Source organism: Lepisma saccharinum, chromosome 3, assembly GCF_977018435.1.
Source record: "Lepisma saccharinum chromosome 3, izLepSacc3.1, whole genome shotgun sequence".
In the NCBI taxonomy this organism is placed as follows: domain Eukaryota; kingdom Metazoa; phylum Arthropoda; class Insecta; order Zygentoma; family Lepismatidae; genus Lepisma; species Lepisma saccharinum.
Genome location: NC_139231.1, coordinates 121,046,664 through 121,065,540, shown reverse-complemented (window position 1 = coordinate 121,065,540; position 18,877 = coordinate 121,046,664). Strand labels below are relative to the sequence as shown.

Sequence of the window (18,877 nt, the reverse complement as noted above, 5' to 3'; positions counted from 1 at the left end):
ATGAATCAAAAGTACATGAGACGCCATCGTTCATATAGGGATAGGATTTTCATGATAAGGGTGATGTGTTCCCTAAACATATAGAAATTCATATTATGAAGATACTAATTAAATTAAGGTGCTTTTTAAGGGCATATTTTGGCATATTTGGCCATTTCTGCGTGATAGAGCATATTTTGATAGATTTTCGGTCATATTCAGCATATTTTTGCATTTCCAAGAATATACAGTCATTTTCGAAGTGGATTCGTTCTTAATCCCATGTTTCCTCAAGTTTTTTTTTTTTTTTTGTACTGCAGCAAAATCTTTTTCATTTATATTTGAAAATTTAGAGAAAGTATTCATTGTGCATTGCAACTCAGGGCTCATAAACTGAACTAAAAATAGTACGTATGTGAAAATATCTCAGCATTTTGATATTGATGTTTGAAACAATCCAGTTATAAGGGCATATTTTTCAAATTATAGTGCATATTTTTTAAAATTTTGCATATTTTGGTGATTTTTGGGTCATAAAAATCCTATCCCTACTGATCATAAAGGTTCACAATGAGAAAACTATTGAATTACTATGAATGTTTTTCTAAAGTCATCATTAGTGATTAAAACATAAACTATGACAAAAATATAATATTTTTTTATGAAAATTGAACCTTGTAAACATAAAGTTATTGAAATTTATTAAACTGGAAGCAGTCTACATGTAGTGACATTGCTTCAGATTTCAAGACTCGTCTAGAAGCATCTTCTTCTAGATGACGGAAGTGGCTCCCTCCATTGCTCGAGTTGGTCGACGATTTCTTTCCCCTTCTTGCTGATACTGTCTTGGTAGTCGCTGCGGCCGGTCAGAGGGAAGAAATACTGTTGAACGTTCAACGGAACTGGAAGATAATGTGATAGAGCTGTGTCACTAAACTACAAAAGGTGAATCCACGGAAGTCTTGTGGTAAGAATATGTTCGCATGAATATTTAGACCAATTCTTTCCTCAGTACTGGAAAATGATTAACGGGAAAAGTACCTTGTTGATGGGTGGGAAATTGCATCTCGACTTCACAAATTGTGGTTAGGTTTTCTTGAAAAAGAAGTTGTGCAATTTCGTCACAGTTTTGTTTTAGTGGGTATCAAAGGTGGGCGAAATGTTTTCAGATCAGCTCTGCTTACGTTTTCAAGGATTCCAATGTTCTCTTTTTCTTTCTTTCACCTTTATTTTTCTCTCTCTCATTATTTCTACCATTTTTCTTTCGTTCTCTCTACTGTCTTTCCTTCTGTTTTACTGTTTCTCTCTGCACATCTTTCCTTCTACTTCTGTTTTACTATTTCTCTCTGCATATCTTTCCTTTTCTAATTTTCTTTCTTCCTCTGTTTTCTAGTACTATCTTTCTACCTCTCTCTTCTTTTAATATTTCTCTGGCTCCCTTTCTTTCTACCTCTGTTTGATTATTTATTTATTTCCCTCTTTCTATTTCCTCTGAATTCTCCATTGTTATCTTTCTTTCTGTTCTTTCTTCTTCGCACCATCTATGTCTGTTTCTTTCTTTCATCTTCTCTACTCTCTTCCTCTCCATTCTTCTTCTCCCTCTGCTTCTGTTTAATTATTTCTCTTTTGCTCTCTTTCTCTTTACTCTGTTCCTCTATTGTCCTCTTTCGTCCTCTCCTCTCTTCTTCTTCTCCTTCTGCCTATTTCTCCTTCCGTTTCTGGGGTGACCCTTTCTGCAGACACCAAAATGTCAACCTCACTTTCACGTAGTACAACCTGGATTTCATTCTGCAGACTGGCAATGCTCTGGCGTCTAGACTCACAGCCAGTATAATTCTCTGTGGAACTTGTATTGTATGCTGTCCATACATTATCGTGATTGGCCCTTCATCCGTTCATATTTTCACCATTCAACCACATCTTCACGTTTTGCCAAACGTTGCACAAAAGCGAAGTAAAATAAATAAATAAATGAACCCTGTATTTCTGTTTATTTATTTATTTCTCTCTTTTCCCGTCTCTTTCCCTTTCTATCACGTTTCCTCTCTTTCTAACTCATTCTTTCATCATCTTCTCTCTCTCATTTCTCTCTCGCCTTCTCTCCCCCTCTATCTGTGATACTGGTTTACAATGGTTCTGACAATGTCTCATTTAAGCTGTATGGATGGGTTCTAGGATTTTACCGCGGCCTAGAGCCCATCCGGTGGCAACACCTGTTTCTGGGTCACACAAGATAGAAACCCACTGATCGGAAAATTTGTGGAGATTTGTGTGCTGATTGGAGCTCCTCCCCATTGCGAGCAGGGACCAATACACGCTCGTCTTTCAATATGTGTGAGCTATACTTGAAATATATTAACAATTACAGTTTTCCCGCCATGCCTATTCTTGACCTGAACAGTAGTTCAACAATGGTGAATTGAAGGAGGAGTACATGAATTGCCCACACTGGATTTTTTTTATTAGACGTTACAGATTTGAATTTCTTTTCCAAAGTAGTGGGAAATACTTCGTAATAATACATGTATTATCGTAGTTTATTGCTTATTAATAATTTAGTATTAAGATCTAATTTCAACTTGCCTCCAGATATTATTAGAATGATTAAATCAAGAAGACTTAGGTGGGCAGGGACGAATGGGAGAGGAAAGAATAGTTTACAGAATTCTTGCTGGGAAACCTGATGGTAAGATACCACTAGGAAGGCCAATACAAAGATGAAGGGATAATGCTGAGATGGACCTAAAGGAAATCGGTAAAGATGGTAAAGATTGAATTGATCTTGCCCATGAGAGGGGCAGATGGAAGGCTTGTGTTGCTGCAGCCATAAACCTTCGGGTTTAAGAAGACTAGAGAGTTAGTTAGTTAGCTAGTTAAATTCAACTTGCATTGCTGGCATATCAATGTTTAAAAAACAATCGAAATTGTAACTTTAAGTTATACAAAATCGCCTGCTTGATTTAAAATACATAAATGGAACAATACAATTTGTTATTGTTACTGTAATTGTACAATATGAAGTGATGTCTTTCAGTTGGGTCAACTGTTGAAAACATAAATTTCTAAAGTTCCCTTATTGCATTTTAATCAATTCAAACACTGGGAAACATATACTGAGTAATAATATCATGAGGACATGAAACTACTAATTATGTCAGTAGAGTGCAGAACATCTTAAACTAAAATTTCTGAAAAATTACAAGTCCATGCGTCACTTTAAATATATTCTACTTCATTTGCGGAAAGTCACTTTAACACTTTCCCAATAAAAGTATCTGAATCCAGTGTAATTTTACATTGTTAACATATGAAAGTAAGCAAAATTTACTTGAGTCATGAGCACATTTGAAGCATTGCTTTTCAAATACAAAAGCAATGTTTGAATGGTATGTTTTTATTACTTCTACGATAATCCCATATCCACTCATTAATATAGGCCCTGCATATTATATTTATCATCTATCCATCTCACGATCTCTTGAACTGAGAACATGCACACCGTTGCTGTTACACGTAGTGAAAACTTACCCCTGTCTATGCTCAGTGGGGAAGGGGACCCCACGTCCACGGTGTTAAGGGTGTTGAACCGGAAATTGCAAGGGTCCCTGTAACCCTGTAGAGCCCCAACTTTGATCTGATCCACGGGGATAGTTTGTCGTGGGTCGCTCCAGATGCCTTTGTCAACTGACGTCATCGTTGTGGTGTAATCGACGATGGGGAACTCTGGGAACGGAAAGTGGCATGATTAAAATGTATAATGTCAGCATTAGTAAAGTCGTCTGCAAAGTGATTACCGACTTCTCTAAATATATTCTCCCCCTCTTTCTGGTCTCCACTCTATCCCTTTATCTCTCTCTTCCTATATAATATGTATATATATATATATATATATATATATATATATATATATATAATCTCTCTCTGTCTCTCTCTCTATCTCTCTCTCTATCTCTCTCTCTCTCTCTCTCTCTCTCTCTCTCTCTCTCGCTCGCTCGCTCGCTCGCTTATTCTCTGTCTTCTGGTCTCTGTATTTGGCTACCTATCTTGATGTATCTCTTGTCTTCCCTATATTTATTTTGTCTCTTTAGCTCTGCATTCCTTTTTTCCTCTCACTTATTTTCTATCTTTCTTCCTGCCTCTCTCTATTTCCTTCTCTCTCTCTTCCTATTTCTCTCTCTCCCTTCCTTTTGCTCTGTCTCACCCACTTTCTTTCTCTGCCTGGTTTAAAAATCTATCTTTTCTATTGCTATATCCTATTTCCTTATTTCTATATATTTATCTTTCACTCTCTTTCTGTCGCTTTCTCTCTCTCTCTCTGTGTTTTTCTTCTATACATTTCACTACATCAGGTTCCAGAAAATTTGGATACAAACTGAATTCTCTGAATAGTAATCTTGAAACAAATCAAGACACTATCAACAAAATGAAGATATAGAAAGTAATCTTACAAAAACAGCAAAGACAAGTTGTAAAATCCATGTACCTGATAAATGTATGAAAATAAGTATGATGCGTTGTCCAGACTTGGTAAGCTTGGAACTTACATGAATAATTTATTGGCTACATAGGCACAGTATATGGCTTAATGAAACCAATGATTTCAATAATATATAAAGGAACTTACGTTTCTTGGAGTAGTCAGTCTGATAGACGCTCTCCATTGGTGCACACCGACCGTCACTAGCCTTCTCATACTCAGACCTCAAGTCCATGATTCCGTTGTCAATGTCACGCATCTTAAAGGGAGAGGATAGTTAGAACAAGAATACCAGATGAAAGTACTACCAATGTGCCTTGCAGCATGTCGTCACTCACAATCTCCATCCGTAGAGGTGATGTGATCAGCACCACGCTCCGACCGCCTTTGCCCCCCCCCCCATCCCGATTAGCCTATCTGAGCATCAAGTGGACTTAAACAAATAAACTTTTGAAGATACTCGCCAAGGAAGCAGAACTTTATTGTTATCCCTACAGTTGGAACTCACTTTAAACTGCAGGTCCAGTCCCGATTAGCCTTACCGTGCATAAAGTGGACTTGAAACACTATCTCAATAAACCAATCAATTATCCCTACAGTTCCATTCCTAAAAACACATCTTGAGCAGTCAAAATAGCAAAAATAAAGGAACTAATTCATAACAAGTTGATCGCCCTGCCGCTAAGTCGGCCATATTGAAAAATGGCGGACGAATTCAAGTTTTCACAAAATGCAGGAACTACTAACAAGGTGAAACTTGGTATATAGCCTTTTTATAACATTAATAACAATATAAAAAGTCCCCGGCTATCACCCTACCGCTAAGTACGCCATATTGGAAAAATAGAAGAGGGATTAAATTAGACACTAACAATTTGTTACTGTTAATTTTGCCACCAAAGAAGGCCAAAATATAACTTTCAATAAAGCACAATAAATATCTAAATTAAGACAAGATTAAAGCTCTACAGACTTGGATTTTGCAGACTTTAGATTCGCAAACGAGTCATCTATTTCGGGCTTCTTTTAGTAAAGTGCTGGAATACAAAAAACAAAATTGGGCCGAATTCTTGCTACAGTTTCTCGTGTCACGTGGATAGTGCGCGCAGCGGTCGCCAGCTGGCGCAAGTGTAAATCAATGTTCTAAATAGATGCAGTAATAAAGCAGTTATGAGCTACATGCCGCAAAAGATGAAAGAGCTTGAGGGTTATATTAGGCTGCAATGTTTATGGAATGTTTATCTTTCTTCAGATTAAGAAACCTTCTTATTATACAAGTGAGTTTGGTTCGTCGGTGAGAGATGAAAACGATTCAATTTGAAAAAATCCACATGTAGAAAGCTTTGAGGATAAGATGTACTTTTCCATAAGCAAAATACATAACATGACTTGACATATAACTCATTATGTTAGGCATGGGCATATCCAGCGGGGAGCAAGGAGGGAACTTAAGATGTACGCTGTATGCCTATTTCTCAAGCATTTAAAACATGTTCATTGTGAGGCGTGTTGTTGTCAGATGTTAAAAACAAAATTGGCAATACGAAGCATCAAGGAATATTTTCTCATTGTGGGGATATTCGGGTAAAAGTTTACGCAAAAAAAGAAATGAGAAATTTCATGGAAAATATCAAAATTGCAGGGGAATTTGAAGATATACTGGCCATATATTAAAGTCAAGCTGACGTGTGGAATATATTCCTGTTTCCTTCACACCGAAATATATCCTCCAAAATGAACCAAAAAAAAAAAAATCAATTCAGCTTGGGAATACAATTAATACCGTCCAATAACCATCTACCTTTCAAAATTATTGTAATAAGTCGGCAATTATAAATCTAATATTGGTGAAAATTTTTATAATTCGATTTTTTTTTTGCGAGGCATACAATTTCCTATTCTAATCCTTAATGCTTGATTATTTTCATCCATTCAATAAATCCTATTTCGGAGAAATAATGTTTTCTGTGAAATGGCGGATATAGTATTAGTAATTATTCTACTAATATTAGCAATAAAAAAATAATGAAGTTTCATAACCGCGGTTTCAATTTTTCTAACATGAGATTGAGAGAAAATGTGATGAAAAGGGAAATGTTAAACCGTTAGGAGGGAAATTTTACTTTCTGGTTGTGGTAACTATGATTTAAATACGGGTGCCATAAATATTTCATCATCCTTCAGCCATGCAGACATCACTACCAAAATGCACATCAAATTTGCTGACATGATTTCCATTGATCATTACATAGTGAAAACTACACTTAAACCTTTGCTTGCCCCATGAGCACTTACCTCCCGCCGTAAAGTACCGAGGGCATTGCAGAGCTTGTTCTGTGCCCCCTGCAAATCCGAGTATCTGTGCAGCATCTTTCTCTGCTCCTCCAGCAGCCTCTCGGGGACCTTGCTGTCCTGTCCGGAAGGGAGGGGCACCGCCTGCGTCCCCATCGGAGGTCTGGCAGGGCTGTGGAAAGAGTAATAAGGATAATCACGCCATTTTATTTGAGTAGGGCGTAAGATAACATTATATGTGTATATCACAATGGACTCGGAATTTTAAATTTTGTTGAATTGGTTGGATTTAGCATACAATGATAGGGGAGAGCGGGTCTGGTCTGGTTGTAACAGAGTTAATAACTCCCGTACTAAAGTATTTGGTTGTTTCACTGTACTTTAATGTACAATTATAACTAAAAGTTTACATATTTTGTGTTTTGTCGTCCATATTCAGATATTCCTGTGTGTTCAACCTACCCCATTCAGTGTAACAACCAACCCCCTTCGTGGGGCAGGTTCCGACAATTACAAGGTTACTTTTGTTCTTTAATTATATATATATAGTTTCTTGTGTGTAAAATTTCGTTTCGTCATGTACATATCAGCAATGCCCTCGAAAACAAGAAGTATTGCAACCATACCCGATCTCCCCTATCTATGGACATGGGCAACTCGTCTTGGTTGTGAAAGAGCGCTCTCATATGCACGCGTGGAACTTCAAGTGAACAAGGTTACTGTAACGTTGTAAGTGTGAGGCAGGAGGCCTTGAGGTGCAATGTGTTACCCACTGAGAACTAAACGGATATTTTATTGCGCAGAGTACTTGATATAGGTTTTCAAAATTTTGTTTTCAATCTCAGACCGACTAATCTTAACTGGATCTACAGTTTAAAAGACGTTATGAATGAAATGTCAATGAAAGGCTTTAAAGAATTATATCTGAAGTTTCGTTACACTACGTTGTGAATTAAAATACCTAAATAGCTGCTATGCATGCAATAGATGTTTTGTGCAATGAATATATAACTCCAAACAATCCCCCTCCCACACACACTGACACTGAATTCAACTTTAGACAAGTTTTCAACGTATTCCTGCTACCTGGTATCATAAAACCATACATAAAATCACCCCTTGAAATACATCTGACACGTTTTCTGCGTCAGTAAAATAAACCACTATCGAAATATGAGTACTGTATCTCGTCGGCAGAGAGCGTTGAGTGATGGACTCACGATATCACGATAGACTGTTCGTAGTCGCGATTAGCCTTTAAAATGTAGAAATACGAAATTATTATAATAAATAATATCGTTACTTATCATTTTCAATTACAGTTGTAAGTAGTGTATATTAGCCGGTTCAAAATAATACTTGGTACGAGCCCTTTTTTTATATGGATTTAACCTCAGTGGTAGCATATTTTGACGATTTTTTTGTTGATTTTATAGCGTTTTATGACTTTGCAGTGCAATTTTCACCGCATCTAATTTTTTTCCCACTCATACTTGGTACGAATGCCACGATCTTACCTGATATAACTTAACCTATTTATTTTTTTTCGTGCTAAACTACACGAGAGCCTGTACGTGCTTTGACCTACTTTAGAGTAGGACCATAAAGACAGTTCTGGAACCGAAAGTGAGGCTCGAAGTGAGGCTCGGTGAGGCTCGACTTAATGGTTTGCTCTTGTAAGGCATAAGCCTTATTTTCTCGCAGTGTTGCCAACACCTTACTCGAAATAAAATCACCAAGGTTTTTTTCTTGTCTAACCTATGTTATTGAACTGCGTCGTCACGTCCAAACCCGCATGACTTCCGGACACTAGTGGTTCTATTCATACTTTTTCTTACGTATAGGTGTACATGATGAATCCCCAAACAGATTTTTCCTAAGTCTTACCGTTTTCAAGGTAACCCCACTTCCGGTCGCCATTTTCGATTTCCGAGCATAGGTTCTATTCATACGTTTTCTCACGTATAGGTGTACATGATGAATCTGCAAACAGATTTTTTCTAAGTCTTACAGTTTCCAAGATAACCCCACTTCCGGTCGCCATTTTGGATTTCCGAGCATAGGTTCTATTCATATTTTACTTACATATAGGCGTACGTGATGAATCCGCAAACAGATTTCTCCTAAGTCTTACCGTTTCCAAGATAACCCCACTTCCGGTCGCCATTTTGGATTTCCGAGCATAGGTTCTATTCATATTTTACTTACATATAGGTGTACATGATGAATCACCAAACAGATTTTTCCTAAGTCTTACCGTTTCCAAGATAACCCCACTTCCGGTCGCCATTTTGGATTTCCGAACATAGGTTCTATTCATACTTTTTCTCACGTATAGGTGTACATGACGAATCCGCAAACAGATTTTTCCTAAGTCTTACCGTTTCCAAGATAACCCCACTTCCGGTCGCCATTTTGGATTTCCGATCATAGGTTCTATTCATACTTTTTCTCACATATAGGTGTACATGATGAATCACCAAACAAATTTTTCCTAAGTCTTACCGTTTCCAAGATAACCCCACTTCCGGTTGCCATTTTGGATTTCCGAACATAGGTTAGTAGGTCACAAATGTATCTTTGACAACAACCCTGATTTTTGGACCTCTAAGAAAATCGCACCAAAACCTCAAAAACTCACTTTCTCTCCACGTTCCGCGCCTCATTTATTGCGCTGACGATGTTTCACAGCGTAGAAAAGCAGTGATGAGTAAATGCACTTTCTCATCCTTGAAGGATGAATGCGCCTTATCGTAATTTTTTTCCAAGTCTCGGCCAATGTTTATATATCGTGACCTTTGTAAACCTCTCGGGAACGATGTGATCTCTCTGCCACACAAACGCACACACACGCGCGCGCGCGTGCCTCTCATTATTTCTGTATTGTGACGCAAGCAAACAAACAAATAATAATTGTTCTTTTTCTTCTTAGGATTCCTGGCCCCTATAACCCCGCCAGGGTGCGTGGTGCCCAACCCAGTTCTAATGGCCATGGCTATCAAAGCCATACCTCTGTAGAGTTTCACGTGCTTTTTTTTGTCCTATGGGACACCTCTGTTTGTCAAAAATTGCAACGTTGCAAAGGAGCTTCGATGAGATTATTTAAACGTTTAGAAAGTCGTTGATTTTGTTTCTGTATTTTCCGTCGTTGGGTTTCCTCGTCATGTCGATCGTCGCGAATCCGAAATCGTCACTGTTCCAGCAAGTAGAGCAGCGTTCCGAAAATTGATTGATCAACAGGCCGTTGAGTTTAGATAACATGGAAGGTAGAAATTCATGATCTGCCTTGCGATGTACAGTCTCCATTGTTTGCTTTCGGAAACCAAAAAGATTCATTGTCCTTGCTAGTTCTTTATTGTGTATGTGATAATTTGAGACAGTTAAAGTTTTTTTTATTTTAGTTATAGTTATTTAAGTTTATTTTTTTTCAATTGCATTGCCTACAATTTTTACTAATTTCTAAACGATAGTGTTCCCAAGGCAACGTGTGGATTCCACAAGACAAAATACATCTTTTATCGTCATGCGGATCTAATGCTACTTTCCTAACTTTGTTTGTTGTAATCACGTGGTCTACACTTAGGATTCTTTGTTCTATACTTAGTATCGTCGATTGTGAGTAAAGGCAATCGATGTAATCGTGGAAGGTGAGTTTGTTCTCCACCGTATTTTTGCCCACACCTTTTGCTTTCTTCGTGACGCTACTCTCTGTTCTCATGGCATACATTTTCGAACGCAAACCCGCGAACTTGACAATAATATCACCGTTACATTCATCTTTCAGTTTACCTAGGACTTTTTTGTTACGAGATGGAATTCCAAATCTGTTGGGTTGAGGATACGCAGAAGTATCGAAATACTCAAGCATGGAAGGATTTTTTATGTCTTCGTATAGGTTAGGTGTTTGTATGCTGTAAATAAAGCTGTCGGTGTCCGTGTACAAAAGTGATATTTTATCATTGTAGAAGGGTTTCATCACGTCATAATGAAATTCGAACATGTAAAGTTTCGACAAGTCGAGAACCGTTGCGCCAACGTAAATTGGTTTTCTGAATTTCATCAATTTTATATCTAGATTGAAAAGTGCCAAATTCTCGTTGTAAATTTTTCTCGACTTGAATCTAGGATCGGCTATCCACTTCCGACATTTATTCTTATCGGAAATTAATTTCACGTCTACGTGCTTTCTAACATTCTCCATGGTCTTTCCGTACACCGCATTATTCATTAATTTAAAGAAGTCCTTGTCTAAATCGGAAGTGGCAGCTGTTCTATGTTGTGTGTTAGTTTCTATGTAAGGTCTTAACCACGTGGAATGTTTAAACTTTAGTATTCTTCTAACATTTACTATCTGAACACCCTTCCCAATCAAAAACCGGAGATTCTTGTAGTGGACGACGTATCTCTGTTTAGGGTCCAATGTTAACAAAAGCTTGTCTTGAACCGAGTCGGGTGGACATTTGATTTCGGGAGTCGGAGGCAAATCCGAAAACGTGTCGTGCAGGTGGTCGGAGAATTGGAGATCTACCTCTGCGAGGAAACCACACTCGCTATCGTCGAAATGAATAATGTCTATCGAAGTTGGATCTAACCATTCGAATCCCCCGTAAGGAAGTTTCTGAACCATGGCATGTCCGTAGAGATTATTAACGTCGGCGTAGAAGATGTAATTCGATGCTCGATTTGAATCGTAATCTTCTTTCATGTGTACGTTATTAGCTTTTGCATGTCTCTGTACGCATTGCACCATTCCACCTCGTATCCCTCTTTCGATAAATAGCAACATGTCAACGTCCGATATCAGTTCCAGCTTGACCTTTGTCTGGAATAACATTGCCGACCACGCTAATCCCGGTAGACTGTAGAAATACGCTGGATCTAATTTATAAATATTCGTTGCCGTTTTCCTGAACGCTTGAGAAACATCCGCGAGTATCGTCACGTCTAATTTTAAGTATGCGTCGTGGTAGTCTCCGAGTGTCCTACATTCTAATTTCTCCCACATGATTTGCGCGTGTTGGTATTCTTCGTCCGTGATTCCTTTCTCTCTGAGTCTGCTGTAAAATTCTCTTGGAAGTGGAAGAGCGTCGTCGTTAAATTTAGAACCATCACTAACATATTCGTAAGGATAAACCCCTTTACGTCTAACGAGTTCTATGTCTACGTTGGGAAAACTAGCTCTAGTTATTTTAAATTGATCGTCGGTGAGTTTGTTCGCTAAAGCATCCAGACTTGCAGAGAGAAATCTATACGAATCCAGGAAGCGCATCTCGATTGTATTTTTCGTTCCCGGAATCGACACTTGCTTGCTGAGACTAATGTAGCGTTCTTCATTTTCGGCCAAGACACCTATACGTTTCGGATCGTAGCCAAGATGTCTCACCAGGTGGTGAAAATCATATCCGCTTCCGTTGTGAAAGAATATGGGGATGAATTTAGGTTTCTGGATTTTAAGATTGCACGTGTTGCAAATTCCACCTATGTAGTTTCCGCTGAAATGATCGTGGTGGAATATTTTTTTGTTCTCATCAGTGAAACTTTGATCACATACCGGACACACCTCAGTGGAATTGTAATTTTGAAGTTCATTTTCAGTTAAAGGTGCCATCGGTTTTCATGTAAGCAGTACGCTACCAATTACCTCAACCTCCTCCACCATTTTTTCCAGGAAGTGTTCGATTACATTTGGCCCGCGGTATATATATGCTTCATTTATTTTATCATGTCGCACAACAACATAGCCGAAACTATTAGGTTGATGAAGCTGGTACGGCGTTGTGAAGGAAATTTCAGGATCCGGTTCGCAGTAGGAGAGTGGTTTCAGGAAAGACTCGAAATCTGCGACGATGATTGCGGGATGTTCCAACAATGCCTTGTGCATTTTGAATTCTTCGACTTCGTTCGTTTCGGGCATCAACATTTTAGCCGGTCTGTTGTCACCGCAATAAATTTTATGTTCGGCAAGTTTATCGATAGCAGTTTGACGTCCGGTGTATTTTCGATAATTGAGTTGTTTTTGATCGTCGAACGTGGTTAGGCATCTCGGGCAAACTTCGATGCAATGTTCATGCTTGGTTGTTTGGCTTCCTAGTAATCGAGACATTGAACGAATTAGCGTGTAATGATGAACATCCTCGTTGGAAATGAGAAGAAGATTTATTACACAAGCATCGTCATCGTCGATATCGCTTATCCTGACGGGATGCACGAGATATTTATCTGACGTGAAGGAATATACATTAATAGCGGTGCGTTTTCCTGCACGATTTTCGAACTTTGTTATATCCGACAATGTCACCGGGTATTCAATGTCAGACATTACACTTTGAAAGTCGGTCTCGTATTGTTTGTAATGTCCAACCCACTGTGGATTATTTTTGCAATAAACAGGATGCAGTGCAGCCAATATACACCAAAGGAAACACTTTTTATCGCTGTTCTGTATATTTAACACAGCCCTCTTGTGTTGAATGTTCGGTGGAAGAGGAGCGTAGCTGGAAGCGCGAAGAGGCGAGAATTGGTTCACGTAAACAGTTAACGTGTGAGGACTTCCACATAAAGACCATCCCGACCCTTTAGCCTCGAAATCGTCATGTTTCTTAACCAGCTCTTTGGAAACTTTATAATAGAAGTTGTCTAAATTTTCGACGTCAGCAAAATAAAGTGTCTGGTTTTTTGTACGATGATAAAAAATACTCGTTGTGCCATCAACTTTCTCGTATTCAGAAAACAGAACAACATATACTTTTATAGAGTTGTTTTCAAGTTTATCTTTCAAAATATTTAGTACAGATGTTTTCGTTTCATCCAAGAAACTAAGGATGTCACGGCCTGGTTCTGACTTAATTGAAAAATCCTGGAGTTGGTCGTTGAATGCAGATCTAATTGGTTTGGGTTCATTGGATAATTTAATTTGCTTAGAAGTGGAAGCCTCCGTTTCTGAATCATCGATTTTCCTTTTCGATGCTTGTCCGGTCGATGGTTTGCAAATTTTGAGGTGTTTACTTAAATTTGCAATGCTGATCATCTTTCCGCATCGAGCACAGGGCTTAGAAGGTAACGAACGATTTAAACTCGAAGCTGTTTCGCTACATCTTGCCCTGTGTTTGCTAATATTAGTTTTAGATATTAATTTTTCGCAAGTAACACATTCAGTTTTATCATTTTTATGATTGAAACTGGTGGTGGATGCCATTGCTTTCTCCAAAATCACAGAAATCAAAAAGTCTAGTATATAGCGATACAATTTTCAGGTATGTTATTTTATATAGAATTTCTTGGAGTGATTACAAAACTCAAAAATTCAATCTACTGTAAATAGAATTTCAGGTATGTTATTTATATAGAATTTCTTGTGTGCGAATACAAAAACTCAAGAATTCAATCTACTGTGAATACAATTTTCAGGTATGTTATTTTATATAGAATTTCTTGAGGTGATTACAAAACTAAAAAAAAATCAATCTACTGTGAATATAATTTTCAGGTATGTTATTTTATATAGAATTTTCTCAGGTCGAATACAAAACTCAAAAATCCGAGACAGTTCAGTTTTAACGTGTTCATATTTGAAAAAAAAATGCAAAATACGCCTTGGAGATTTCAACCAATCCACTTTACTAGATTGGGGAAACTCTAACTATTGTTATTTGGAACCTTTAACCTTTTTTGGTGACGTAGAGTACGCGTAGAGAGGTTGGGTTTAGTGTGTCGGTCGAGTCTCGGTGTCCTCTGTCCTCCCATACCAAAATAAACATAGGTCGTCATGGAACAAAAAAAAATGTACCGAAAATTTTCTGTCCAGCGTTAAAAAAATTTTAAATTGCAAATATCTCGAAAATGGTAAGAGTTATCGAAAAAATATATCGAAAAACACCCCCATACGGCATCGTTAGATGCCCCCTGTCGATTTTGGAGGTGTAGAATACGTATACCAAGTTTTGGTGGTCCTGGGGTCAAGGGGTAAGAAGTTAGCCTACCCTCTCCCAAAAACTTTGATCACTCGTAACTTTTGAACGAATAGTCGTAGAAAGGTCGGGTTTAGTGCGTCGGTCGAGTCTCGGTGTCCTCTGTCCTCCCATACCAAAATAAACCTAGGTCGTCCCGAAAATTTTCCAAGTCCTGCGTTAAATTGCAAATATCTCGAATTTTTGACAAACAGAGGTGTCCCATAGGACAAAAAAAAGCACGTGAAACTCTACAGAGGTATGGCTTTGATAGCCATGGCCATTAGAACTGGGTTGGGCACCACGCACCCTGGCGGGGTTATAGGGGCCAGGAATCCTAAGAAGAAAAAGAACAATTATTATTTGTTTGTTTGCTTGCGTCACAATACAGAAATAATGAGAGGCACGCGCGCGCGCGTGTGTGTGCGTTTGTGTGGCAGAGAGATCACATCGTTCCCGAGAGGTTTACAAAGGTCACGATATATAAACATTGGCCGAGACTTGGAAAAAAATTACGATAAGGCGCATTCATCCTTCAAGGATGAGAAAGTGCATTTACTCATCACTGCTTTTCTACGCTGTGAAACATCGTCAGCGCAATAAATGAGGCGCGGAACGTGGAGAGAAAGTGAGTTTTTGAGGTTTTGGTGCGATTTTCTTAGAGGTCGAAAAATCAGGGTTGTTGTCAAAGATACATTTGTGACCTACTAACCTATGTTCGGAAATCCAAAATGGCAACCGGAAGTGGGGTTATCTTGGAAACGGTAAGACTTAGGAAAAATTTGTTTGGTGATTCATCATGTACACCTATATGTGAGAAAAAGTATGAATAGAACCTATGATCGGAAATCCAAAATGGCGACCGGAAGTGGGGTTATCTTGGAAACGGTAAGACTTAGGAAAAATCTGTTTGCGGATTCGTCATGTACACCTATACGTGAGAAAAAGTATGAATAGAACCTATGTTCGGAAATCCAAAATGGCGACCGGAAGTGGGGTTATCTTGGAAACTGTAAGACTTAGAAAAAATCTGTTTGCAGATTCATCATGTACACCTATACGTGAGAAAACGTATGAATAGAACCTATGCTCGGAAATCGAAAATGGCGACCGGAAGTGGGGTTACCTCGAAAACGGTAAGACTTAGGAAAAATCTGTTTGGGGATTCATCATGTACACCTATACGTAAGAAAAAGTATGAATAGAACCACTAGTGTCCGGAAGTCATGCGGGTTTGGACGTGACGACGCAGTTCAATAACATAGGTTAGACAAGAAAAAAACCTTGGTGATTTTATTTCGAGTAAGGTGTTGGCAACACTGCGAGAAAATAAGGCTTATGCCTTACAAGAGCAAACCATTAAGTCGAGCCTCACCGAGCCTCACTTCGAGCCTCACTTTCGGTTGCAGAACTGTCTTTATGGTCCTACTCTAAAGTAGGTCAAAGCACGTACAGGCTCTCGTGTAGTTTAGCACGAAAAAAAATAAATAGGTTAAGTTATATCAGGTAAGATCGTGGCATTCGTACCAAGTATGAGTGGGAAAAAAATTAGATGCGGTGAAAATTGCACTGCAAAGTCATAAAACGCTATAAAATCAACAAAAAAATCGTCAAAATATGCTACCACTGAGGTTAAATCCAAATAAAAAAAGGGCTCGTACCAAGTATTATTTTGAACCGGCTAATATACACTACTATTGTATGAATAAGGAATTTCGATAATTTCAATTTGCGCTTAATTTGTTCTCAGTAATTATCTCATATTCTTAAAAGTAATTTCCACGACTTATCGCTCAATGTACCTTTTATTATAACATTGTACCACTATAAAACAATCTAGGAATAATATAGAAAACCATAAAAAAGTATTGAATTTCTGAAAACATATTCTTTTTGCAGATAATAAGTGCTTAAGGTAAATCAAAATTAAGAAAATGTTAACGTACTGCCATCTATCGTCTTATTTTGTAAGATAGTCAAAGAAAATGACTACAGCGTACATTAAATTTTATGCGATTGATTGGAATCGACTTACATTGCCAGCTTCTTCTGGGGGCAGGGACACTTGTAATCATCCTTGTAGTTGCTGGTGTCCATTGCAGATCGAGATCAGTAACTCCACTGCAAGAAGTATAATATAATATATTATTAAACTATGAAACGTTCGAAACAACGTTTGACCCTGTTGTTAATGCATTAGAGTCATTTGCTGTTGTGGCGGGAAGCAGAGCCGACCCTGGGAAGGGCCGCCCTTCAAGGGGCCCGTGCCAGATGAAAAAAAAATTGTGTACGGTTTATTATTACTACAAGTTTATAGGACGCTGTTGCTTCCAATAAAGTAATGATTTTGATATTTCCTGGCCTCACATATTGTTTTGACATATTACTTACGAAAATCATATTCTAAGTAAAATGCTACAAAAAATCAAATATTTCAATCAAAAATGCCTCAGGTTCACTAAGGTGTGTTTCACCTACGTCACGAACTGCTGCAATGTGGCTTCGAGCAGGCGTGATTGAAGCTAGTTCTTGTAAGCATACGGAATTCAAGTGGGCGGCCGGTAGACACTAACACCGACATTCGTGACATAAAACGAACGTGCAGTTCGTGCAGATGTAACGAACGCTACGTGGTGGATATTTCCTTGCGAACGACAAACATAATTGGCCGCAAACATGGCGGCTGTGAGCATCCTGACGTCACATAACGCTGCTGCTTCCAATTTAGCAACGATTCTCATATTTCCTGACCTGATGTATTGTTTTGACATGCTTAAAAATATCCAAAATTTACTGAAAACATATTCTAAATGTGTTACATAAAACTCAAATATTTCAATCAAAAATACCTCATGAACACTATTCCTTTAATTGTAAATGGAAATCATGAAGCGAAAATGCCATTTTATAAAAAACTATGTTGCTAAGAATAATAGAAACACTGCATTCTATGATGTGTATTTGTTTGGTGCTGCCAACTGGTGGCTGAGTGTAGAACTTATCAATGTTGGTGAGTAGTATGTGTGGTAAATCACGGAGTATTCTGTGTTAGCAGTCTCGACTGCATGGACGTTGATTTTTCTTGTTCGTTTTTTTTTCTGTCTGTAATATTCTTGTACGCTAAACACAATATATGCTAGTGCTTTAAATTGATACTTTGACTATTTATTCAAGTAACTTTAACAAATGTAAATTCACTAGTGTCAAAATTCAATGAAAAGTAAACAGAAGAGAATTATGACAGAGAACATCATGGGAGAGATTTTAAAAAAATGCTATTTTCATAGATAAAGTAATAGTTTGATATTTAACATACCCAGTCTTGTAAGTAAGCATAATAACGTATCATCAGTAGCGTATCCGAAATTAAAAAACAACTTATTTAGAAACATTTATTAGCCTTCCATAATTGTTGGTTTTTAACCTTAAACATATTATGCTTGTTGCTGTTAGGTCATTAATGAAATATATAAATTAATTGTTTATTAATTGTAATATTGTTTGTATTGTGATTATGTAGGGCACCTGCAGTGGCGGCGATTAGGGGGGTCACTAAGGGAAAGTAAACTGTCCTTGCCCCCCAGTTTTGGAACCCAATTGCCGCCACTGGGCACCTGTACTTCAGACGAGGAAACAAAAATCTCTGAGTTTTCGAGACCAATGAAAAATTTTGATTACATACCGCGTGTATAGTGTATGCCCTGGCAGGAAGGCAACAGAATTAGTATGCCTCTTACCCCATAATATAACACTAAATACACACAAAAATTCATATTTAGCCTGAAATAGTATGTGTTTATACAAATGTTTTCTGGGGTTAGGGATGCTCTGGTTGGGGGCATCCTCCCTCCTGCCTCCCCTCTGATGCCAACATGGTTATAACGCTCTCATTAAATTTCAAATCAATCGTTACAACCCAGAAGTGTTCGTGAGTCCTAATATATATTGTGGAATGATGTGTACGTACAATCGATGCTTTCTGCCGAGAGGGAAGAGCCATCTTTCCTGTAGATTCGATAAAACAACACAAGAATTTTTAGATTATAAGTTATTATGGAAAGCGGCCCATGGCCACGAGGTACGTATGGCCGCCTGTATTGAATGATCTCTGTGACAACAACGTTCGACAATAAAGAAAACCATTATTAAATATTAAACATTATCGACATTCTACAAACAATGA

The 18,877-nt window shown here is 38.0% G+C and overlaps 1 protein-coding gene across 1 annotated transcript; it reads right to left on the bottom strand.

The window, feature by feature from the left end:
• Positions 1-654: 654 nt before the first annotated feature.
• Positions 655-18,800, bottom strand: LOC145985981 (uncharacterized). The gene is made up of 6 exons (XM_083120136.1): positions 18,662-18,800; positions 16,730-16,815; positions 6,752-6,920; positions 4,604-4,715; positions 3,508-3,702; positions 655-881 (listed from the first exon to the last, which is right to left on the bottom strand). Exons 2-6 carry the CDS (start codon positions 16,789-16,791, stop codon positions 736-738), a joined length of 684 nt encoding a protein of 227 aa, XP_082976262.1. The 5' UTR covers positions 16,792-16,815; positions 18,662-18,800; the 3' UTR covers positions 655-735.
• Between the last annotated feature and the right edge of the window lie 77 nt (positions 18,801-18,877).

Bases quoted from the DNA above. Each gene is read 5' to 3' on its own strand.
- LOC145985981 (XM_083120136.1), bottom strand. From the start codon at position 16,791: ATGGACACCAGCAACTACAAGGATGATTACAAGTGTCCCTGCCCCCAG. The intron at 6,921-16,729 runs GTAAGTCGATTC...CTCTTTCCACAG, and splicing joins CCCCAGAAGAAGCTGGCAAT to CCCTGCCAGACCTCCGATGG. The intron at 882-3,507 runs GTAAGTTTTCAC...ATTATCTTCCAG, and splicing joins CCCACTGAGCATAGACAGGG to TTCCGTTGAACGTTCAACAG.